This window comes from Struthio camelus, chromosome 23 (assembly GCF_040807025.1).
Source record: "Struthio camelus isolate bStrCam1 chromosome 23, bStrCam1.hap1, whole genome shotgun sequence".
Classification (NCBI taxonomy): Eukaryota; Metazoa; Chordata; class Aves; order Struthioniformes; family Struthionidae; genus Struthio; species Struthio camelus.
In genome coordinates, this window is record NC_090964.1 from 6,474,815 (window position 1) to 6,498,199 (window position 23,385).

The window sequence follows — 23,385 nt, forward strand, 5'->3', positions numbered from 1 at the left end:
AAGTTGTCACAGTTTTACCATGTGACACCGAACAGGTGCTGTGAACTTACATACGTGCTGCCTATCTGAACAAATTGGGGTATTAAAGTGGTTTGGAGTTAAAAGCTCACTCTGCAGATCCATGCTACAGCTAATACTTAAGACAGTAAAACTCCAGAGTTGCGTTAACAATAAACCCCCAGCAGTGTGATCTGGTTGCTTTTGTGTTGCCTGACATTCCTGCGCTCTTGCACCCAACCCCCTCTTGGGCCATCAGGGATACCTGAAATCTTTGGGAAACTTATTTCCCTACTTTTTTTTTTTTTAATACACTAGATTAGGGAGTATTCCCAGTCCTAGTTTGTGCAAGTGTGCAAGTAGTGAAGCTGAAATACGAGATGCTCACTGCAGCGAGCAGTCTTTCCTGAGAGGGACCGGGGGAGTGTCTTGGGTTTTTTGTAAGGCTGCGTGGGTGTGCATATTAAACTGAAATTCTGCTGTGCTTGGCTACCTTGGGGACCAGTTATAATCACTGGGCAAATATGCTGTGTGTAGGAGAAATACTTAATTTCATGAAATTTGTTGCTTTGTGCTGGATGCTAGATTTTGATTGGGAAATATCAGTCAGTGAAAGCAGAAGGCAGAGCAGAGCTTGGCAGAGGCGGTGGATAGCTTTAAACAAAACCCTCCTCGTTCAGGGACTGTGATGCTCTGAGGATAGTTTCTTAGGGAAACGGGATGGAGGTGGAAGACTGGGGCTGTCCAGCTTTCTCAGATTTGACAGAGCACCTGGAAAACGTAAACGCCACAAGCGATTTGTTAGGAGAAATAAAACCTCCTAAAAGTCACGGGGTTTGCAAATCTCTCGAGCTAAGGAAAAGGAACGATTCGTTTCAGAACGTGAACAACAAACCTGCCAGAGCAGTCATAGTCACCAAGGGAAAAACATTTGGCTAAGGAAAAGCATTTGTAAAGCTGCTACTGAAGGAAGTGTAATAAGAAACGTTTAAAAACGTTTAAAAAGCCACTGCCTCGGTGATTTTCCAGGATAGCCTCGCTAACACTGAAGCAGTTTCTAGCTTACTGTTGTGCAGAGCCCGAGACTGTTCTGGTCTTCCCGGATGCAACCATTTGTACCCAGAAAGCTCCAGGTACCACATTAAATAGCAAAAGTGAGAATTCCTGCCCCCGGATTGCAGTTTTTGTCATCCTAAAAGCTGAGGGCTGTGCAGCACGTGTCAGTTGGCTCCATGAAGCACCCGGTTTTCTTCTGACCTGGCTCTGGAGAGAGCAGCCCCCGAAGCACCCGTGCCCCGGCTCATAAGAGCGTTGCTGGAGTTCATGCTCCAGCCCTGGGGAACCGCATTGTCTGGAGCTTTTGGGAGCCAAGAAGTTGCCAAACCGAGTTTGATTCAGCTGCTGTTCTCTGACACTGTCTGTGGTTCTTAGTAAATCACTAACAGATAATATTTTCATATTTTGGCTCTATTCATGTCCCCTGCTTTCTGAATAATTACCTTGTTTTGTGCAAGCCATGAGAGGTTTTCACAGATAATTCATCCAGCGCTGAAAGGCAGCCAGCTTTGGGGCTGGAGCACATTTACTGGCCACCTGGCATTGCTGCACAGAGGTCTGCGCTGGAGCGCAGCTGCCTCTGGAGGGAAGTGCAGTATGTAGGACAGCCGAGGGCAGGGAGAAAACCAAACCCAGCTGAAAAGCCTTCCTAAGAGAATAACCTACTTTGGGCTGCTGTGGCAAACTCAGCCCACCCTGAATTTCCAGATGTACAGCGAGATTGATCCCCCTCAATTCTGGATGCTCCCAAAGAGAGTACATTTCACTGCAACAGAATACCTCTGAAGAGTGGTTCATGGGGACGTGCTGCCTTGCATCTCCAACCCGGCTTGCAAAACCCGGCCAGCGTCTCTTTGCAGTGCAGCGTAGCTGTGTGCCGGCTCCAAGGCACAGCAGAGAGCTCTGCTGCCCCATCTCGCCCCGTGGCAGCCCCATGAGCTATGCGGAGCTGCAATTGTCCCAAGGTTCCCAGCCCTCTTATGACATCCCCATCGTGGGGCTGCCATGGCGGCACAGGGCCCGCAGCCAGAGTCGATCCGAGGCGGCCGAGGAGGAGGGGCTCACAGCCCGGCTGGGGGCAGGGGACCCGGGCAAGGGGCTTTCATCAGCCCAGCGAAGGGGAACCGATGTACTGGGGAGACCTGCTGGCCCTGCCTGACCTAGCAACACCATCACCTCTGCTCTGGGGAGACACAGCAGCTCTCTCAAAGGTTGAGCACCATGCTGAAGAGATTGACGATGCCCGCACTGAGACGACCTGCGATCGGCATTGACTTGGGCACCACAAAGTCCTGCGTTGGTCTCTTCCAGGATGGCAAGGTGGAAATCATTAGCAACAAGCAGGGCCTTCGCACCACCCCTAGCTGCGTGGCCTTCACCGAGACAGGGCGGCTGATGGGTGAAGAAGCCAAGAACCAGGCAGCCCTCAACTCCCCCAACACAGTGTTCAGTGCCAAGCGCTTGCTTGGCCAGGCATACGAAGACGCAGCTGTGCTGAAGGACACAGACTTCTGGCCCTTCCAGGTGGTGAAAGCTGAGGGGAATTCACAAGTGCAGGTGTCCTACAAGGGAGCAGAGAAGTCCTTCTTCCCCGAGGAGATCTTAGCCATGATTCTGGGTAACCTGAAGGAGATGGCTGAGGACTACCTGGGACAACCTGTCACTCATGCGATCGTCACTGTGCCAGCTTACTTCAACGACTCCCAGCGCCAAGCCACTAGAGATGCCGGGGTAATTGCTGGCATCAGTGTGCTGAGGATCCTCAATGAGACAACGGCAGCAGCCCTGGCCTACAGCCTCCATCACCCCGACAACAGAGAGCGCAATGTCCTCATCTTTGATATGGGTGGGGGGGGCGTCAATGTCTCGGTCTTCACTATAGACAGGGGGATTGTGGAGGTGAAAGCCACAGCTGGGGACAGTCACCTGGGAGGTGATGATTTTGACAACTGTTTGGTGAGCTTCTTCATGGATGAATTTTTAAAGAAGCATCGCGAGAACATCAGCCAGGACAGACGTGCTGTTTGGAGGCTCAGGACAGCCTGTGAGGCGGTCAAACAGACCCTCTCCTCCAGCAAGAAAGCCACCATCAGTGTGGACTGCCTCTACAAAGGGATCAACTTGCAGGCAGACATCACGCGAGCCCAGTTTGAGCACCTGTGCGCCAACCTCTTCCAAAGGGTGCTGGAGCTGCTGGAGAGGGTCCTCCAGGATGCCAAGCTGAGCCAGACCCAGATAGATGATGTAGTTGTGGTTGGTGCCTCCACTCGCATCCCCAGGATCCGAGAACTACTGCAAGATTTCTTCGGGGGTCAGCTGCTGAACCAGTGCCTGAATGCAGATGAAGCTGTGGCCAGCGGGGCAGCCATTCAGGCTGCCATCCTGATGGAGGGCAGATCAGAGGTGGCCAGAAACCTGCTTGCTCTCGACATAGCGTCTGTGTCAATGGGAATTGAAACAGCCGCCGGGAGGATGCATGGGCTGGTCAAGCGCAACACCGCCATCCCCACTGTGGTGACGCGGATCTTCACCACCTTCCATGACCACCAACCTGATCTCCTCATCTGCGCTTATGAGGGGGAGAGGGCCATTGCTAAAGAAAACCATCTGCTGGGCCATTTCCTCTTGAAGGGCCTTTCCCCAGCACCTCGTGGCACGACCTTGTTGGAGGTGACATTTTACATCGACGCGGACGGCATCCTGAGCGTCTTCGCCCTGGACAAGGTCACGGGAAACACAAACCCAATCGCCGTGAATGCCAAAAAGGGACGACTGAGCAAGGAGGAGATCCTGAGGTTAGCAGAGGACCATGAGAAATATCGAGCAGAGGACAGGGCCCAGAAGTGGAAGCTGGCCACCAAGAACTACCTCCAGTCCTGTGCTTTCAGCATGAAGCGGACCTCAGAAGACATCTTGAACTACTTCACACTGCAGGCCAAGAAGAAGATGGTAGAAAAATGCCAGCAGGCCTTTTCCTGGTTGAGTCCAGCTGCATGGCTGAAGAGGAGGCGGTCAGGAGCAATAAAAATGGTCTCCGGGGACTCCATGCGAGGGTTTAAATCCCTCAAAAACAACACAACAGGTATCAACAAGAAAAGATCAAAGCTGGTCATCACCACCTGTAGCTGGACCTTGCAGCTCACCCAGACCACCACCATCATCGACCCCTAGGACATCCTGGCATGGACCTGGCCAGTTTCGCTGGCTGCTCAGCCCCAATTTACCATCAGATGCAGCCCATTTGAACAGGGGACCCCTGCAGAAAATCACCACCCCCCTCAGTAAATCTCCTCTCAACGCTTACTTGCGCGGGTGTATTTATGAGCAACAGGTAATGTAGTTGGCCTGGGATTTTCAAGGGGGCATAAGAGAGTTAGGTGTCAAATCCTCTCGACTTTCACTTGCAGGGGAATGCTTGCTCTCTCTGAAACCACCAGCCCTAGTTTATAGTTCAGTGTCCAGGAACCAAGTATGGGGAGTTCCTACACAGCTGGCGGGCTGGAAATGCAGGGTACACAGACAGCACACCTCTTCCAAAGGGAAGCTTGAATTTATACCTTTAGTCCCTCTTTGCTTGAAGTAAAAAGCTGGGATTTAGGGAGCCTGGAGCAGCACTGAAGTTTGGATGTCGAGGTAGGTGTGGGGTGATTGCAGCTCACCTTGGACTGGGAGCTGTAACCAAGGGCTTGCTCTGCGGACAGGGCACCTCTTTTCAGGTACGTCCTTTGTTCACCCTCTTTTCAAAGAGAACAAAGTGACCTTTTCTTTGAAGAGCCCAGCCATCCTTACCTACTTATTTACACTTGGGAGCCACTGGTAAGACAAACGCAAAGTTTCAGGCCCCTGAAAAACAGCTCCTGAGGGTGCAAAACCTGCAATTCTTGAAGCCGCCCTGTGTGTTCGATGGCAAATTCACAACATCACATATTGAAAGAAAGCCTGAAAGTCAAAGCATGTTTTACTGACTGCAGTGGAGAGAATCAAAGATCTGGAGACCTGGAGTCCCACAAAATAAACCACATTATTCCTGCGTGATGATCATTTCTCTCCGAGACATGAATTCGAGTCAGCACCCCTGCTGAGAATGATTAAAGACCACTTCAGAAATCAGTGCAGCAAATTGTAAAATAAGCAGGTGAACAAGTGAAAGAAAACAAGAAAATATCACGACCTGCCGCCCTCAATCGGGAGCAATCACGTCACCTGGACGGAAGCACGGTTCCCTGGGTGCTGCGGCCTGCGCGTGCTGAGCCGGAAGCACGGTGGGTAACCCAGACAATTCGCTATACAAAATAAGGGTGTAGCCATCGAAGATGCCTGTCCTCAGCTACCAGCACCCCTCGCTCCGGGGAGGACGCAGCCCTCACACACACAAATACAAGACTGGGCTACTGCTGTCAGCTAGATGCGCTGCTCTCCTTCGGGCCCGTTAGACTGAGAGTTTTCCTGGCCAAAAACTTTGGCAAGGCAAATCCCCTGCACGTTCTTGCTACCACCGTGCGGGCGGGTGCTGTCAGCATCGCTCCGTTCCCAGGATGCCACAGGCAGGAGTTGTGACCATCTCGGACAAGCGATGGATGGAGGGGCTGGCAGTCACCCCTGTTGCAGATGCAGGGAGACATCCGGGAATCACACGGATGGGAGCAAAGACCCTTCTCCCCACCCAGCTTTGCTCCACAGGAAGAGCCAGAGGTCAACTGGAAACGGGAAAAGTGCTCCCACGTCCCCCCTTCAAGAGGGGAGGGAAAAGGAGGGGGGTGCTAACCCAAGGCAGGAAGCAGGAGCTCTGCCCCTCAGCCCTAGCGCCGGGGCGTGAGCTGAACGTGGCCTTCGTTATCTGCCGCCCCCAGGGACCAGCCAGCCCCTGGAGAGGTGCTTCCCAGCTCTTTCCTTAGACATCTCCCAGGCTTCCTAGCTACCAGCACGGGGGGGGGGGGGGGGGGGGGGGGAAGGCATTAACATAACCCAGGGGCATGCGCCAGCCTTGGACACCCCCAGAGCCAGAGATCCAGCCCCTCCAAGAACCGTTTGGTGTGGCTGCAGCTCCAGCTCCTTTGTCTGCTCCTTGCCACTTGCATCTGCTTCCCACGTGTTCCCGCACAGCCTCCGGGGATGACAGCAAATTCGCCGCTGCTGGCAACAGTTGCAGCAGCCTCAGCTGGGGGGGTATGCAGTTTTAGGCCCCCCCGGGATGAGGCTCCTTGCTGCAGCAAAGCCTTTGCCAGCTGCAGACCCAGCACTGCCCCGGCGGCGCCGACAGAACTGGAGGGCCCCATGGCCGTGTTGCTCCCTGATGCAAGAGCTGAGTGAGATGCTCAAGCTGGACGAGACGTTCAGAGCTGGGCAAGACAGGCACCCAGCCCCTCGTGCAGTGCCCGCTCTCTGCCGGCTCCACCACGCTGCCTCCAGTGAGCCCGTGCTGCCAGCAGTGTTTGTACAGCACCTAGCACACTCTGCTAGCCTGGGTGAACACCAAGCTTTGCGATCTGGATTTTGCCATAAGAAAGAGACTCAATACTCCATCTCCAGGCTCCCTTCAAACATACCTCAAAAACATCAAGTCCAGGCTCAGCTGCAAAGCGCATTAGAGAGGATCCAGCTCCCAGGTGGCCCCAAGCCTCCTTCCCCATTACCAGCTAGTGCTGGAGGCCTGGCCCCATCTCTGCCCCTTTTGTAGATCCCTTCCTGGGCTGCCGCACTGCTAATGGGGACAGGCAGGACCTGGCGAGGCCGACAGCTTCCACCTGGGAGCCGCCAGACCCAGCTCCATCCCCACGCTGCCCCGTCCAGGCGGTCGTACCCATGGAGCACCAGCACTGTGAGAGTGCTGCAAAACAGTGTGCCGTGCCTGCACCAGCCCTGCAGCTGCAGGGGCTGTTCCCCTCCACTGATGCTCCAGGCTGGCACTGCTGCCCCAAGAGCCCCGTGGGCTGGGGGTCTCCGGGGCCAAGCCTGCATGGAAGGAGGTGGGAACGGCCCCCCCAGCGCAGGCTGATGTGGGGGGCACTGCGGGGATGCGATTCCTCTTTGCTATCTCCAGTCCCTCTCTTGGCTCGGGTGGCTTCAGTGAGGGGAGAGGTGGGCTTGACCCCTTCCAGCCACCCGCACGTGGCCCCATGTCCCTCTAGCTTTGCTGGCCAGCTGGAGATGGGACATACCTGGGCGCTGACCGGTCTCAGGGCGAGGCTAAGCCTGTGCACTCCCTGCGAGGACGCGATACGTGAGCAGAGACCCCAGCGTGTCCCCACAAAGCCCATGGGCCAGCCGGCTCCAGGGCAGGGTGGCCGTGCTGGAGCAAGAGGGGACAAGAGGTCCATGATGGCCCCTGGGACAGCAGCTCCAAGCCCAGCTGCTCCCTTCGAGGTTGCACAAAGCCCCCCAGAAGTGTCCTGGTCAAAATTTCCTTGGGGTCCTGCCTTCCCCGGAGCCCCCAGAGAGCCCTTCTTGCCAGCTCAGCCCAGAGTGCCTTCCCCTCGCTGCAGAGCCCAAACGGGACTGCGGGAACCCCTTGGGTTTTGCACACCAGGAGTTTAAACCTCCGGGTGCCTGGAAGTCCCTGGTGGCAGCAGGCCCAGGGAATACTGTGCACTGGAGCGGAGTGGGAGTGCTGCGGGATTCCTTGGAGCAGCACCCTCCTAGGACCTGAGTCTCAGTGCTGCTGTGCCCCGTCTGTGTCTAGCGGGGAGGCTGGGGTTGGACCCCTCAAACGGCCCAGCCCATCCTGGCCCCGCAGCCTCAAGGACCTGGGTAGCATCTGGGAGGCTCTTCCTCAAATCCAGAGCAATACTCAAAACTCACAAACTTCAGCGCTTGCAGCCCGTCCCCCTGGGACTAGTTTGGTAACCCAGCACCCACATTTGCCCCTACAGCCCTGGTGATCGCAACCAGTGTCAATCCCACGAGCACCCCTTGTGGGTGGCTGGGGCCACCTCGGCCTCGTCACTGCGGGAAGCAGCTGGCTCATCCCCAGCTGGCAGGGGCAGGCGGGGGGGGGGGGTGGACAGGCAGCAGGGTTATGCTGGTTTTCCTTTCAGTGAAACAGCGCTTTCTCCTGAGCGGGAGCTGCAAGGTGCCGGGAGAACCGAGGCACAAGCTGGTCAGTGCCTTGTGCAAAGCTGGAGATGCTGCCTTAGTATAAACCCAGCTGCTGACAGAGGCAGCACAGTTCCAGGCTCTGGAACAGGGCCCCAGGCAGCCCTTTAGGGGGTTCCCTGCTTTAGATGCACCACATTTAAAGACATCTTTAATAAGTGGGGGCATGAGGAGGCCAGAGAGGGCACCCGTCCCCGTACACCCCCAGGATAGTCCCCAGGGTGCACAGAGGCGCTTTAGGGCACTGGTGACATGGGATGCTCTAACGATAAATTACCTTGCAAGCAGGGGAAGGGACTGCCACCTGGGCAGGGGCTGGCAGAAGACAGTCCCAGCACAAGAGACTTCTCCAGGTGTTTATTGACAAAATGGTAAAATACTGTTCCAGGGGGCTGGGAGCACCCTCTGCCCCACAGCCACCTGCCAGCATCCCTCTGCCGAAAGCCCATCTGGCTGGAGCCAAGGGGATGTGACACACAGGGGGCTGCGTCCCCTCAGGCCAGGATGGGGAAGGAGGCTGCGGTGGCCACGCCGCAGTTGTTGTCCTTCATGGCCATGAGGATGTAGCCGTCGTTGCCCCAGTACGTGGACCAGGAGTTCTTGATGAGCCAGTAGCTCTTGCCGTGCAGCACGCCGTAGCCCACAGCCAGCACCGCGTGGTCCAGCTGGGCCGTCTCGTTGCCTAGGAAGGGAAAACAGGACAGCGGAGGGGTTTCGATCCCCTTCTTTGGGGCTGGAGCCTGTTCCCAGCTGTGTTAGTGGATGCAGCGATGGGGCACCCCACGGCCGTCCCTGCCTGCAGCCACCCCCAGCAAGGACCCCCCCAGGGCATCCCACAGGCTGGGAAGCGACATCACCAGGGATTTTCATCTCTCTCAGACCTAAGGAGCAGGACATGGACCCTCTGGCTGGTCCACGAGGGTGGGGGTTCCCCACATACCACCGTCGCTCGTGCAGCCTCTCCGGCCACCAGCTCAGCTCACCGCACCGGGGCTCCTCGTAGACGCCGTTGGCGTAGAAGGCGAAGGACTTGTGCGAAGCATCAATGTTGACGGCGATGGGGCCATGCTTGACCAGTGCAGCCTTGAGGGCCGCGGCATTGCCCGGCTCCACGTCGACATAGGAGGCCAGCTGGGCTACCAGCTCCGACTGGTTGTAGTGGCAGTAGCCGTTCTGGAGGGGGAAAGAGGCTGTGATGGGTCAGGGCTCCTGGCGCTCATGAGCGGGATCCGACCCATCTCAGCTGAGGATGATGGAGAAAGGCACATGACTTGGCCGGAGCATCCATAAGCCAGAAAGGAGTCTCCATCCACCACCAACTTGGTGGCAGCAGCTTTGCTGCAGCCCCTCTGCATGCCCCAAGGTTCGGCCGAGGGACTGGCACTGTCCCCTCCGCTGATGGGGCCACCAGGAAAGTCATGAGCTCACTGCGGTGGTGGGACCTCATCTAACTCACAGTGCGAGGGGAGCCTTCGGCCTCACCTGCCCTAGGTACGGCCCGTAAGACTCAGTGCTCGCGATGCCACCGTGTTTCTTGATCCACTCGTAGGCACGCCACTCCTCGCCCCCATCGCACGCCTGGTTCCCGAAGCCCCAGGAGCAGTCGATGAGGACTTGCTGGGACAGGGGGGTCAGCACGCCGGTCTGCGGGGACGGGGACACGCTGCAGGGACCGAGCCCGGCACCTCCCGGCCCTGCGCCGTGGCCGCCCACCCCGGCCCCGCTCGCACCTTGAGGAAGAGGGCCCCCTCCATGGCGCCCGTCGTAGCGAAGCTCCAGCAGGACCCGCAGACGGCCTGGTCCTTCACGGGCGTCACCGCGCCTGGGTAGCGAAGGGACCACGATACGGTCCCCGTCAGCTTGCATCAATGCCCCAGCCCCCCATTCAATCATGATGCTTTTTGCAACGTGCCCTTGGCCACGCTCAAACCCAAAACCTCAGCAGCTTTAAAAAAAAAGCATCTGCTCAGCGCTGGCAGCCTCCGGGGCAAACCCTGGCTGTGCGAAGCAGAGGCAGAGCTTCGTGGGGGGACATGGGTTAAAGCTGCGGCTGGGGACCCCCCTCACCGTACAGCCGCCAGTCGAGGCTCTCGGGTAGGTCAAGGCCGGTGTAGCGCTCGGCGGCGAAGGGCTGCCCGTTGCTGGGAGCGCGGCTCCTGCGGCGGCCCCGGAGCACGGCCAGCTCCTGGGGTGTGCGGTCGGCCAGGTGGTTCAGCGCCAGCGTGTAGGAGAGGGCGGCCCGGTTTTTGGAGTGCACGAACCTGCGGCAGGGCCGAGGCAGAGAGATGCTGCGAGGGGACTGCAGGAAGGGATCCTCCAGCCCAGGGCTGCAGAAAAGCAGCTACGGATGGATTGGAGAGTGCCGGCTGTGTGCATGCAAGCTGGGAGGTCTGACCTGGGCATGCTGGGGTGCAGCTAGGGAGCAGGTCCCTGCCATCACCCTCTCCCAGAAGGGAGCCAGCTGCAAATCCTTATCTGCTCCTAACGCATCTTCTAGGAGAGACCATGAGCCACTGCACCAAGGCATGGGGGGCCAGGACAAGGCTGAGGGTCTTGGCCAAACACCAGGCAGATCCTCCCCAAGCCCAGCATGAGGTCTCCCAAGGCTTCACACCAGACACTTTGGGCATCTAGGCTCCCGGGGTGTGCAGGAGCTGTCGCCTGGTGCAAGCTGGGGCCGAGCAAACACAGCCCCATCCCCCAGACCGCCAGCGTCTTCGCCCCATACCGCATGTTGTGGACGAAGGCACGCTTGCGGTGCTCCTGCTCCTCCTCGCTGCTGTAGCTCTTCCCAAACCTTTCCTTGTAGTGGTGGAAGAGACGGTGATGGACGTGGTCCGTGTCCTGAGCCCTCCCTACAAACTCCTGCATGGGGTTGGCCAGGATGCGATGCTCGGGGCCAGCCATGGGCCACTGCTCACACTGCACACCTGGAGCAGGGCACAGAGTGCAGCTGAACCCTCCCGAGTGGGGATGGACCCTCCTGTCCCCCCAGCCAGGGCAAACGGCAACATTTTCCCCAAACTGCTGGGGCTGCTCCATCCCCTATGGAGGCCGAGGAGAAATCTGCAGGCAGGGGAGCACCGGGAATGGGGGAGATGGGGCCGTGTTTGCTGCTCTCTCTGAGGCTGAATCTAACCCTCTACTTGGGGGTTTATATTGGGGAGGGGGGATGTCCAGGGTGCTCTGTGCCTGTTTACTGACCCGTCCCCTGAGCATCCACCCTCCTGCCCAGCTCCGGTACGGAGGAGCCCAGAAGGTGCCTGCATTTCCCCAGCCATCCTGCCCAATTTCTCCCCACTCCTCCTTTTGCGAGCCAAAACAGTTCCCCAAAATTGTCAGGTACTTGGAAAAATAACCAAAAAGCAAAACAAACAAACAAACAAAAGCCCTCCCTGTGCTGTCCTGATATTGCGGAGGGCAAAAAGGTGGAGCTGGTGCCTGCATTTCAGGGCCGGCGCTTGCCCCGGGACGGCCGCAGAGGCCGGCTGGCGGCACCAGCCCCAGGACCGGTGGCCACTCACCGTCCGGGAGGCGGAAGACGCTGGCGGGGAAGCGGTGACTGAAAGTGGAGTACTCGATCTCGTACTTGTCGTAGTGGGAGCCCAGGAGGCTGTTGAAGCCCCGCATCTCGTAGTGGACGGGCACGGGGCCCCGGGGCGAGCTGGCCACCCGCAGCGTGTAGACGTTCTTCTTGCGGCCCCAGTAGGACACGTTCTGCCACACGGCGCAGCGCTGCCCGCGGAAATGCTCCTCCCGGACCCGCTGGGCACGGCACAGCGGTTGGGGGGACTTGGCACCGTGCCGAGACCTGCCCGGAGCTGGGCACAGTGCCCCCGCAGTGACACCATCGTGTGCCCCAGCAGGAAGGGCTTTTCCAGGACAAAGTTGTGACTTTCAAGAGTTTCGGATGATTTTTGCTGACCTGGGCTAGTTTGGACTGGCCCAATGCCTGGCACTGCGTGTCCGGGGGTTTCTCACCTGAGAGCATGCACAGCTCCTTCCCATGCATCCATCCCACCTCTGGGCTCTCAGCACCTCCTGCCAAGCTGGATCCAACCCTGGCTTGTCCCCTCAGCCTTCCCCAGAGCCATCGTCACCCAGGACCAGATCTGGCCTTGCATTTGCCCGCTCCCAGCCACGGAGGGCTGCCCTGCTCTCGCAGGGTGGCCTAGCGGCGGCCAAATACACCACGGGGTCCCTTCTCCATGCGTCATGCTTCGGGGCCATGCCCCGGAGCTCACCTTGAAGTTTTCCAGGCTGGGGAAGACGCTCTGCGGGGCAACGAGGTCTCTGTCGGTGCCGTTGATGCGGAAGCACTTGCGGACGTTGACCTCCGTCTCCGTGGTCTCGGGCGTCACCTTGAAGCTGGCGCCAAAGGGCTCGATGGAGCCAAACTGGTACGTGATGACTTGGCCTAGGGAGAGGGCCAGACCCCAGGAAGGCAGCCAGCTGTCACCGCCACCCTGCTGGCGGAGGGTGTCCCACGGCGCCGGCCACCCACTCCCCCCGGGGCGGCCGTGGGGAGCTGCCGGGCTGCCCTGAGCACCCAGCCCTCTCCCTGCACCGCTGCGCCTTGGGGTGCCAGCCAGGACTCCTGGGCCCTGCCCTGCCCGGGGGCTATCCCTGCCAGGACAGCCAGGTGACAGAGGGCAGCCCTGCTGCTGGCAAAGAGCTCAGGGCTCAGCGCTTGTGACGGATGAGTGCCAAAGTGGAGCCAAGCCCCCAGGTCCTGGCACAGAGGTGGCTCCCAGGGCTTTGCTGGGGCACCCACAGCTCCTGGGGAGGGGGTCTGCACCTACCGCCATAGTACTCGATGCGGCTCTTCCCCCCGGTGAGGTTGTACCAGGCCTCGAAGGGCTCCTTGATCTCGGCGTAGGGCAGGCTGATGACTCCTGCGGGCAGGAGGGCAGGGGCCAGGTTGGCAGGGCTGCGCGGGGAGCTGGGATGTGGGGCTGAGCCCCATGGAGGGCGCGGGGACCCGGGTGAGGGACAGGGAGCAGCAGGCAGGGCCGGGGCAGGCAGGACAGGGCATTTCCCAAGGGATGCAAGGCCACTTGCTGCTCCTACCCTGGCCTGGGACATGCCGGGGGACCCCAGCTGTCCCCTCCTATGCAGGGGGAACACGCACCGGCTTTCCAAGCCCCGTAGCACAGCAATGTGCCACCAACTCAGGCCTGGCAAGGGGTGACATAGATGTGAAGGAGCTCAGACCCCACTCCAGGTACTGGGTTTGCTACCCGGGGTCTGCAACCCACCCCCCACCATGACCCAAAGCACCGTGCACCCAGGGGTGCTACAGCATCACTGAACTGCTCCCCACCACCGGGTGCTGCCAGCAACATCCCAAAGCAGGGATGCACTCAGACCCCAGGTTTTTGTGGGGGATCGGCACCTCCTCGGCTTCGGCACTTGGGGAGGGAGCTGGCAGCCAGAGGTGCCCAACCACCTGGGCAGCACTGCCCGCTCGGTGCTGAGGTGGCACCTTCCAGGTGGGACACCCAGACGCCATCCCCAGCCCAGTCCCCCCAGTGGTACCTGTGACATGATAGACATCCCCAAACGTGGGTATCTCCAGAAGAGCTTCGCTCTCTGCTCCTGGAAGAGAAAGACCCCCTTTAGGCTGTGGGTTCCCTGCAGTGCCGAGGCTAGAGGAGGTGCCGGTCCCCAGCTCGCCACCTGTGATGAAGCAGCTCTTGGAGACATGGCTGGAGCCAGGGGAGCCTGCGCCGGTGGCACGAGGACAAGGGGCCACAAGGCTCAACCCCAGCCAGGGCAGAGCAGAGCTCAGGGATCCCTATGCCATGCATCCCCACACCTTTGCCAACACTTTGGGTTGAGCCCCCCACCCCTACGCATCCCCCCCCAGGGATTCCCACTGCCCTTGGCTAGACCTGGGGGGCAGCCTCCTCTCCCCAGCTCAGGGGCGTCCCAAAGCCCCCTGTGTTGGAGGCCAGCTCCAAAGCACAAAGGGCAACCACACACACCCCAGGGTGCTGGGCCAGCCCAAGGGCTGTCAGAGCCCCACTTGCCATCCTCACCCAGCAACCCTTTCCAGGGGGTGAAGACCCCACCAGCAGCCAGGACCACCCCAGCACAGTGGCTAAAGGGCTGGACAGCATTGGGGACACAGCACCTATCTGCTGAACTTGACCATGGTGCTCACCTAGCAGCACAGCAACTCCCAGCACCAGCAGCCACCCCAGCCCTTCCATCCTGCTCCCCCAGCCCATGCTGCCCTGCACCCGAGGGCAACTTAAATACAGTGGGTGGTAGGTGGGTGGGCAGGGGACCTTCTGCAGCCAATAGGGAAAGCCCAGCCCTTCCCACTGGCTGGGACTGTAGCAAGGGGGAGGCGTGGCTTTGTGTTGCCCCCTCCCCATGGGTGTCTCCCCCCCCCCATAGCAGGGTGGGTGCCAATGCCAGGTGTTTGCAGGGCAGGGGGCAGCAGGACAGGAGCTGGACCCTCAGAGGCAGCCCCGGGGCCAGCAGTGGGTGCTGGGGGTGCCCCCGCTCTGCCGGCAGCGGTGCACCGTGGGCAGGGGGAGCATTTGCAGCAGCTGGGGGAGAAGAGGCTCCAGCAAGACCCCACCAGCCCCCTGGGAGGGCGCCCGCACCTGGCGTGTAGGTTGAAGCCCCTCGGGGGGCTCCCTGCTCTCCTGCGGCGGAGGCAAGGCATCCCGCGCAGCCACAGCGAGATGCAGGGCCGTTTGCATCCCTGCATCCTCGGGGCGCTAGCCGGGCAAGGCCAGGGCTGCACTCAGAGGCTTTTAATTGGAAAAAGAGGAAAGACATGATTCAAATGCAGTGAGCTACAGGGAAGAGAAAGACACAGCGAGGGGAAGAGCACCGTCTTGACCGCAGAGTGGCCTTCACCCACCCCACTTGCTCCACGTCCAGCTGGCCCCCGGCCCAAGGTAACAGCGAGTGGCTGCAGGGCCACCCGAGCCAGCCCGTTCCCGGGAGCCCCAAACAAGCTGATAAGGGCTGCGCGCGGGTCGGGCGCACGCACCGCTGGGACGAGCCGGTCTGGGACGGATGCACCCGCGCGGAGGCTGCAGCACCTCCCCGGGGACCGCTGCTGGGACAGCACACAGGTGCAGAGGTTTGGGTTGCACGAGATGCCACATGCGCTGCCCAAAAGCTTCCTGCCCAGAGTCTGTATCACCAAAGATAAAACAACTGGGGTTACAGCAGAGGCACAGGCTGCCCAGCCCCTGCCTTGCAGCTGGCATAAAGCAGGCTTTCCCCACCCAAGGGCGGCAGAGGTGACAGGCCTCGCGGGGCAACGGGGCCAAAGGCAAACCCAGCTGTTGACATCCCATCCCGTAGCCACAACACAGGGCTGGGCAGAGGCTGGATGCCATCCCCACTGTGTACCAGGAATTTCCCAGCTCAGCACAATTCCCTGGGCTTCTTTTTGCTCCACCTCGGGAGACAGAGCAGGGAAAAACCTCTGCCCTTGGTGTCTGAGCTGGTTCAGCCAAGGCCTGATGGCTCAGTGAAGCAGGCATTGGCCCTCTCCCCGTGAGGCCCCGGTGGTCCCACCAGACTGAGAGAAAAGGGGTTGGAGGACATGGACTAGGGCAGGAGCTGGAGAGCAGAGCCCCAGGGAGCCAGCTGTACGGCTGGCTGGGGTATGGGGGTAACTAGTCTTCACCATCAGCCCCCAGCAAGCAGCTGGTTGCAGAGACCAGGGTCTCCTAATCCTAGAGCATCCTGCCCATCAGCATGAGAGTCTGGAGCTCAGGGAGGCCCTAGAGGAGTTTTCCCCATGCAGAGAGAGCAGGGCTGGGTGAGAAACCCTTTACTGCCTTTCCCCCACCTTTAGAAGCAAGACAGTGTTTTTCCACGGTTTTTATTGGTCCCCATCCAGCCCAGAACTGCTGCATCAGGGGCCCTGGCCCATGAAGAACAGAGACTGTGTTGTCCAGCACCTCATCCACCTTCCCCACCCCAGCCTCAGCTTCCTTCACCTTGCTGCGCTCCCCAAAGGGTTTGATCCTCCCCCCCAAGGGGAGTTACTCTGCCCCAGGAGGGCGGTGAGGTGGCCCTTCAGGCCAGGATGGGGTAGGTGGCTTCAGTGGCCACACCACAGTTGTTGTCCTTCATAGCCATAAGGATGTAGCCATCGTTGCCCCAGTACGTGGACCAGGAGTTCTTGATCAGCCAGTAGGTCTCTCCCTGAAGCACACCGTAGCCCACAGCCAGCACCGCGTGGTCCAGCTCACCCGGCTTGTTTGCTGGAGGGGAGGACAGCAGAGCCAGGTCACCACAGCAGGCAGCCTTGCGCTCATGTCAACCGGTTGACTCCTCCACCCCTTCCCAAGCTGCTCAAGGGCAGTGCTAGGGAGGGAACCCAGGCATCCTGGTGGCCCAGCTCCCCCCATGCAGGGTAAAAAGAATGATCACATGGGCCTGGCATGGCCCTGGGTGCTGCTGGCCACCCATGTCCCTCATACCGCCCAACTCACCACACTTTGGCTCATAGTAGATGCCATTGGAGTAGAAGGAGAAGGTCTTGTGTGAGGCATCGATGCTCACTGCCACGGGGCCGTGCTTGTAGATAGCAGCTTTGACAGCTGTGATGTTGCCCGAGGTGACGTTGACATAGCCTGTGATCTTGCCCAGCATCTCAGACTGGTTGTAGTGGCACAAGCCATTCTGCAGCACCCAGGAAGACTGGGTCACCAGGAGCCCCCAGGTCCCCTTGCTGCTCCCACGCTCAGGGAGGGTGCGTGGGCACCAATTTGGGGTCAGGCTGCTTCAGCATCCCTGCTTTGGCCCTTCCAGCCTCCCTGGCCCACCAAGGTGGGGATGTTTGCCCAGTCACTGCCTGGGGAGGCTGCTCTGCACCCAAAGCTGGCTGGAGGCCACGTCTCTCACCCCAAGCAGCCCTGCTCCCTCTGTCTGCCCCAGGCATAGAGGGACCAGAGGCTGCAGCACCACCCACACATGGAGGGGCCTCGCCCCTGTTTGGTAAGAAGGGAAACTGAGGCAGGCAGTGACAAAACAGTCTGGCTGAGCCTTGGGACTGGGCTTTGCACTGTGCTTTGAAGTTCAGGGGATGCCTTGGGGAGAGGGAAGTTTCTCCATCTGCAGAACCTGTTGGCAGCTCCGATGCAGGGCACCCATCCCCATCGGCTGCACCAGCACCAGCCCAGGGACCCCACCAGGGCCGGGCCGCCCTCACCTGCCCCTTGTAGGTGCCATAGGACTCAGTGCTCGCGATGCCACTGTGTTTCTTGATCCACTCGTAGGCACGCCACTCCTCGCCCCCATCGCACGCATAGTTCCCAAAGCCCCAGGAGCAGTCGATGAGGACTTGCTGGGACAGGGGGGTCAGCACGCCGGTCTGCGGGGACAGGGACACGCTGCAGGGACCGAGCCCGGCACCTCCCGGCCCTGCGCCGTGGCCGCCTGCCCCAGCCCCGCTCGCACCTTGAGGAAGAGGGCCCCCTCCATGGCACCCGTCGTAGCGAAGCTCCAGCAGGACCCGCAGACGGCCTGGTCCTTCACAGGCGTCACCGCGCCTGGGGTTCACAGGGGTTAAAAGCAGGCAAATGGGAAACAGAGGCAGGCATCGAGGACACGCCGCACTCCCAAATACATCACGGACAGGGCTTAGCCGCTAACTCAGGGCTGGTGAACGCATTAACTCGCTCCGGACTGACCCTCGGGGCTATACCGAGGTGGGGGAGAAATCCAGATGTGGTGGTTCACATCTGTTTCTCCCTAGGGCACTGGGCTGAGCAAGGGCCGAGCATCTCTTGCTCGAGGAGCACTGTCGCTGTCTTGCAGGTGAGCAGAGCGGGGGCACGGGGACGTCTGGGACCCGAGTGACAACACGGCCCCCCATCATGGGGATGGGGAGGGGGTGAGTTGGCCTGCTCTGACTTTGCATCGCCCCGCAGCACCCCCGGCACAGAGAGCCCATCCGTGGGCTGACGGGAGGCAGCATCTGTCCCAGCCCGGCCACCTCCGACCCCGCACGCACCGTACAGCCGCCAGTCGAGGCTCTCGGGCAGGATGAGGCCGGCGTAGCGCTCGGCGGCGAAGGGCTGCCCGTTGTTGGGAGCGCGGCTCCTGCGGCGGCCCCGGAGCACGGCCAGCTCCTGGGGCGTGCGGTCAGCCAGGTGGTTCAGCGCCAGCGTGTAGGAGAGGGCGGCCCGGTTTTTGGAGTGCACGAACCTGCGGCAGGGCCGGGGCGTGAGGGTGGGCACCCGCTCTGCCCCCTGCCCCAGCCCAACGGGGGAAGCCATGCTGCAAGACCCCCAGGGGACGGGGAGCCAAGGCGGGGGGGGGGGGGTGTGCAGCCCCTACCTCATGTTGTGGACGAAGACATGCTGCCTGTGCTCCATCTCCCGCGCCGAGCCGTACCGCCGGCCGAAACGCTTCCTGTAGTGGTGAAACACCTCGTGGGCCCAGGGCTGGTGCCGTCCCACCAAGTCCTCCATGGGGTTCGCCAGGACCCGGTGCTCCACCGCGCTCCCCGGCAGGCCCCCGCACTGCTTGGTCTCTGGGACGCAAGGAGGGGAAGCCGTCAGCTCCGTGGGACCCGCGGCCGCTCTGGGTGCCGTCATCCCCTTGGGGACGGGATCGGGCCCCAGACGGCCCCGGTTTGCCATCCCCCTTCCCTTGGCACCACCCTGCCCGTCTCGAGCCTCAGAGATGCTCAGTACCCCAAGGAGGGGAGCAGAGCCCCTCGGTCCACATGCACCCAGGACTGCCCTGCTGCAAAACCCTCCCCAGCTGGTCGGGATTTGGGGACCCCCTGCCCCTTCGGTCGCCCCTTCCCCATGCTGGGGAGTCCCAGGATGCTGGGGAAGAGCAGGGCTGGCTGCTGGGACGTGCCAGCGAGGGGGTCCCTGCCCTCCTTACCGTTACCGGGCAGGTCGAAGATGGAGGGGGGGAAGCTGTTGTCGAAGTCGCTGTAGGCGATCTCGTACTTGTCGTAGTGGGAGCCCAGCAGGCTGTTGTAGCCCCGCATCTCGTAGTGGACGGGCACCACGCCGCAGCTCGAGTTGGTCACCCACATGGTGTACACGTTCTTCTTCTGCGCCCAGCGGGTGACGTTCTGCCACATGGCGCAGTACCGGCCCCGGTAGTACTCCTCCCGCACAAACTGGGGGCACCAGGGTGTCAGGGCTGCGCCGAGCGGGGCAAGGACACGGGTGCAGCAGGCGGGACAGACCTGCCTGCCCCTGCCCAGCGAGTGCAGCCCCTGGGGGACGTCCCCGCCGCCCAAGGCACTCTATGATGCAGCTGCCCTCCCTCTCCAAAGGGTTTTGGATTTTTCCAGAGCTGCTTTCTCTGTGCATTTCCCAACTTTCTCCCCACGTGCGCTTGTCCTGCACAGCAGCATCTCGCTGCACCGGGCCCTGCTGCAGAGCCCTGGGGCAGCACGGAGCCAAACCGCCGTGCAGGGACTTGCCTGGCCTGTCCAAAGCGCCGTGTCTGCGTGGGCTGCGACATATTGCAACACGGCTGCTGGGATTGGGAAAGAAGCGGTGAGCCCGGTCCGGGCAAGAGCTGGCTCCTCCACCTCTGGAGCCTCCCACCGATCCAGGTGGAGAGTGACCCTCCCTGCACACATGCAACATGGGTGCCCGTCCAGGCACGCGGGAACCCATGGGCCTGTCCCAGCACCCGGGAGAGGTGAGCGGGGATGGAGAGGAGCGTCTCCAGCCTCGGGATGCTCTCGGCAGTGGGTTGGAGCCAGGCTCCGGCGTTTCTCCTCCTGGCTCACCTTGAAGCCGTCCATGCTGGGGAAGACGCTCTGAGCCTTGACCACGTCCTCCTTGGAGCCCGGCAGCTGGAAGCATTTCCTAGTGTTCACTTCTTTCTCGGTGGTTTCTGGTGTGATCTTGTACCGCATCCCATAGGGCTTCACCAAGCCGAACTGGTAGGTTATCACCTGCCCTGTGCCAGCCAGAGAGGGAAACTGAGGCCCCGCGTTTCCCCACAGCGCAGCTCCACCCCCAGCCACCCTTTGCACACAAGTCTCTGGGATCTTTCTTCAGACCCCGCTAACCATCCTGAATGCAATGCAGCTGCACCCACGCCAGCACGGGCACCCAAGGGAGCCCTGGTGTTCGCCAGGGCTCCTGCCCCACTGCATCCTCGCTCCAGCAGGATGGGGCCAGCACAGACGGGTCCCACTGCTCTGCTTACCCCCGTAATACTGGATCCGGCTCTTGTTTCCCGTCAGGTTGTACCAGGCTTCGAAGGGCTCCTCGATCTCGGCATAGGGCAAGTTAATGACTCCTGCAGGGCATGAGACAGGTCACCAAGCTGAGCCACCGTCCCTGTGGCCTTGGGGAGGTGGTGACAGCCAGGAACCCAGACAGGCCACTCGCCGTGGCACCTCCGCGCTCCCCACGCTCCTCCTCAGCTCTGCCCGAGGCACAACCCATCCCAGAGCACCCCCCGGGCAGGACAGGACAGGCGACCCCAGCACAGGCATCCTCCCGCATGTGACAGGCACATGCCAACACCCCCACAGACCCAGTGGGGAGATACTCCCCCAGCTTGGCACAGGGACAGTCTGGCCCTGCCCGGCACCAGGCATCCTCCGCTCCTGCCATGTCAACAGGGGCTGCAGGGTCCCGGCTGTGCTCAGCACCCGCTCCTGGCCCAGGGACCGCTACCTTTGACGTGGTAGATGGAGCCAAACTGAGGGCATGCGCGGGAGAGCTCGCAGTCTTTTCCTGGAAGACAGAGAGGCAGGGATCAGTCCGAGCTGGCCCCCCACAGCCAGGCTGGGAGATGGGGAGATGTGGAGGTCCAGGGACCGAGGGCTGTTTGCGTGAAAGCACCCATTCGCTGCAGCCCCTCATAGATGGCACCAGGGGGCTTGGACCAAAGCAGCTCTCCGTACCAGCAAAGACCATGCAGAGACGGACAGACCTTCCGAGGGCCACCACACCCTGCTGTTCTGCACCCCTAAGGAGCCACATTGCAGCTAGGGTGACCACTGGGCCCACATCCCCGTGGACAGCAGTGCCACCCCCATGGCTGGCAGCAAAGGTTTGGGTTGAGGTTTCCGAGCAGAGATGCCCAAGGCACACAGCAAAGCCTTCCCTGCGTCCCCGATGAGCGGGACGTGGTTCTGGGGTGCTGGGGGACCGGCAGGACCTGCCCCAGCATGGGAGCCTGTTCATCCCCCGTGGCGTCTCGCCAGCAGCATCCCATTTCAGCTTGTGCAACCCCACGCCAACACACCCTGCCTCTGGAAACGCGACTTTCCCTCTGTCAGCATCTTCATCCTCCCAGGAACCACAGGAAAGGGGCGACCCAGCAGCACAGGGGGAAGGACTGACCCACCGTAGGACCAGGACCCACCTGGGTGCTGCTTCTCCTCCAAGACCCAGGATCACCAGCAGCCTCCAATCACCCCCTGGGGCTGCCCCTTGCACCCTCCGCAGCCAAATCCTTGGTGCCAAGAGACACCCCTGCCACTTGGGTTTGGGGCACCCGCTGCCAGCACCTGGGGCATAAGAGCCAGCAAGGGAGCCAGCAACCTGCCACCCTGCTGCCAGCTCGATTTTAGAGCTGCCCAGAAAGGGGGGGTCCCCCTGGGGCACGGTCCCCTCCTGCCGCTGCTTCCGGTGCAGAGCCAGCCCCACAACTGCCTGCAGATGGTGAAAGTAAGGAAGTGACTCGGTTGCATGTGTACGATAAAGCCGTGCTTGCTGAATTTAGCCCCATTTTCATCTCCCCCAGCCCTCAAGGCGTTTCACCCCATTTTCTCACCCCTCCCAACCACTCTTATCTCTCAGGGTGGAGAACTGGGGCCCCCAACAAGCTACGCAAGGGGCACATAGGGATCCAGGCCAGCATGGGGGCAAGAAATCCTTCTCCAGCCCGTTTGCCCTGCATTCCCAGTCCTGCATGTACAGAGGTGGGAAGCAAAACCTTTGCGGGTGCCCTGGGCTCCCCCATCCCCAGGGCATCCCCAGCAGCAGCCAAAACCGCACCGAGATGTCACCCCACAGCCGCAGGTGGGACACACTCACCCCGGACAGCAGCGCACAGCACGCAGGCCACGACCCAGCAGAGAACGCCCATCCTCGCCGCCTGCGTCGCCCCGGCCTGCCCGGGCAGAGCGCTCGCCTTTAAACGGGAGCCAGCGGTGGAGAAACCCAGCGGAGCCAATGCAGAGGCCCGGGCCCTCCCCGGAGGAGGGGAAGGAACCAGCATCATGCGGTGCCTCGCTGCGGCAGAGGGCGCGCGGGGAGCCGGGGCGCTGGGCCAGGGCAGCGTGGCTCGGCAGGGTCCCCGCAGAGGGAAGGGGATGGAGCGATGCTGGGTGCTGCAGGGGGCTCGGGTCGTGCCCAGAACAGCCGCGAGCAGCATGAGGGGGCGCAGACCAGCTGGATCCGCACGGCACTCCGGGCTGCACGTCCCCTCTGCTCTTTGCATCCTCTCGCTGGTCCATCTGCCACCTCCACAACCAGTTGGCGCTGCAGAAAGGACTGTCTCTTCCGACAGGGCATTTCCTCCAGCTACACGGGGGGGAAAACTGCCACCCTCCTCTGTGCCCTGCTCTGCCTCAGACAGCTTCAGGGTCTCCCCAAAGGGAGCAGGGCAGGAGTCCTCTTTGCAAAGTTGTCCCCTACCCCCAAGTGGGGATGTCACACTGGGCTGCAACACCCCCCAGGAGGCCCATGGCAGCCCCATGCCCTGCTCTCTCCAGCAGCAGCAGGCTGGGTCCCCCCAGCCCAAGGCATCCCAATGCCTGGGCCGTTCGGATGCACCCTCGCCTTTCCCCTGCCACCCCGAGATCAGCCTGCGCCTCGCACTCGCCATGGCCGGGAGCCAGGGCAGCAGATGACCTGCACCCAACATGCCAGAGCAGGCCACCCCACCAAAACACAGCCAGCCCTGGGGCAGGGCAGGGCAGGGCAGGGCAGGGCAGCTCCCAAGCAGCTGTTTTTAAGGCAGGGAGTGAAGCTGCTGAAATTTCCTCCCTGGGGCTGAAGCCAACCAGAAACACCTGGGCTGGGGTTTGCTAAAGGTCCCGAGACCCCAGGTGGAGCCATTCATCTGAAAAGGGCCAATGCCCTGCAGGTGACCGGTGACTATTTTGATGAGGAGCCCTTGTCCCTGTTGTGCCGTGTCCCTCCTGGGGGTCTGAGTCCCCTGGCAGGTGGCAGAGAGCCCCCAAAGTGCCTGAAGATGGGACTAAAGGGGAGCTACGATCCCCCGTCCTTGGGACAAGACGTCCCTGTAACAGCA

The 23,385-nt window shown here is 60.9% G+C and overlaps 3 protein-coding genes across 3 annotated transcripts; 1 reads left to right on the forward strand and 2 right to left on the reverse strand.

Moving 5' to 3' along the window:
• Nucleotides 1-2,292: 2,292 nt before the first annotated feature.
• On the forward strand, nucleotides 2,293-4,224 carry LOC104152391 (heat shock 70 kDa protein 1A). Its single transcript, XM_009687707.2, has one exon. It carries the CDS (start codon nucleotides 2,293-2,295, stop codon nucleotides 4,222-4,224), a length of 1,932 nt encoding a protein of 643 aa, XP_009686002.2.
• Nucleotides 4,225-8,484: 4,260 nt separating this feature from the next.
• LOC104152390 (digestive cysteine proteinase 1-like) lies at nucleotides 8,485-14,384 on the reverse strand. Its single transcript, XM_068917442.1, has 11 exons — nucleotides 14,312-14,384; nucleotides 13,684-13,743; nucleotides 12,948-13,040; nucleotides 12,390-12,562; nucleotides 11,670-11,910; nucleotides 10,874-11,075; nucleotides 10,213-10,406; nucleotides 9,876-9,967; nucleotides 9,628-9,789; nucleotides 9,129-9,318; nucleotides 8,485-8,827 (listed from the first exon to the last, which is right to left on the reverse strand). The coding sequence occupies exons 1-11, from the start codon at nucleotides 14,376-14,378 to the stop codon at nucleotides 8,640-8,642; spliced, it is 1,662 nt and encodes a 553-aa protein (XP_068773543.1). The 5' UTR covers nucleotides 14,379-14,384; the 3' UTR covers nucleotides 8,485-8,639.
• Nucleotides 14,385-15,987: 1,603 nt separating this feature from the next.
• On the reverse strand, nucleotides 15,988-22,680 carry LOC104152389 (counting factor associated protein D-like). The gene is made up of 11 exons (XM_068917441.1): nucleotides 22,164-22,680; nucleotides 20,796-20,855; nucleotides 20,320-20,412; nucleotides 19,895-20,067; nucleotides 19,027-19,270; nucleotides 18,469-18,664; nucleotides 18,143-18,336; nucleotides 17,587-17,678; nucleotides 17,339-17,500; nucleotides 16,620-16,809; nucleotides 15,988-16,388 (listed from the first exon to the last, which is right to left on the reverse strand). Exons 1-11 carry the CDS (start codon nucleotides 22,567-22,569, stop codon nucleotides 16,201-16,203), a joined length of 1,998 nt encoding a protein of 665 aa, XP_068773542.1. The 5' UTR covers nucleotides 22,570-22,680; the 3' UTR covers nucleotides 15,988-16,200.
• Nucleotides 22,681-23,385: the final 705 nt, after the last annotated feature.

Bases quoted from the DNA above. Each gene is read 5' to 3' on its own strand.
- LOC104152390 (XM_068917442.1), bottom strand. From the start codon at position 14,378: ATGGGCTGGGGGAGCAGGATGGAAGGGCTGGGGTGGCTGCTGGTGCTG. The intron at 13,041-13,683 runs GTACCACTGGGG...TCCTGCCCGCAG, and splicing joins GGATGTCTATCATGTCACAG to GAGTCATCAGCCTGCCCTAC. The intron at 12,563-12,947 runs GTAGGTGCAGAC...CCCTCTCCCTAG, and splicing joins CCGCATCGAGTACTATGGCG to GCCAAGTCATCACGTACCAG.
- LOC104152389 (XM_068917441.1), bottom strand. From the start codon at position 22,569: ATGCAAAGAGCAGAGGGGACGTGCAGCCCGGAGTGCCGTGCGGATCCA. The intron at 19,271-19,894 runs GTGAGCCAGGAG...TGGTGCCCCCAG, and splicing joins CCAGCATGGACGGCTTCAAG to TTTGTGCGGGAGGAGTACTA. The intron at 18,665-19,026 runs GTAAGGAGGGCA...CTTGCGTCCCAG, and splicing joins CTTCGACCTGCCCGGTAACG to AGACCAAGCAGTGCGGGGGC.
- LOC104152391 (XM_009687707.2), top strand. From the start codon at position 2,293: ATGCCCGCACTGAGACGACCTGCGATCGGCATTGACTTGGGCACCACA.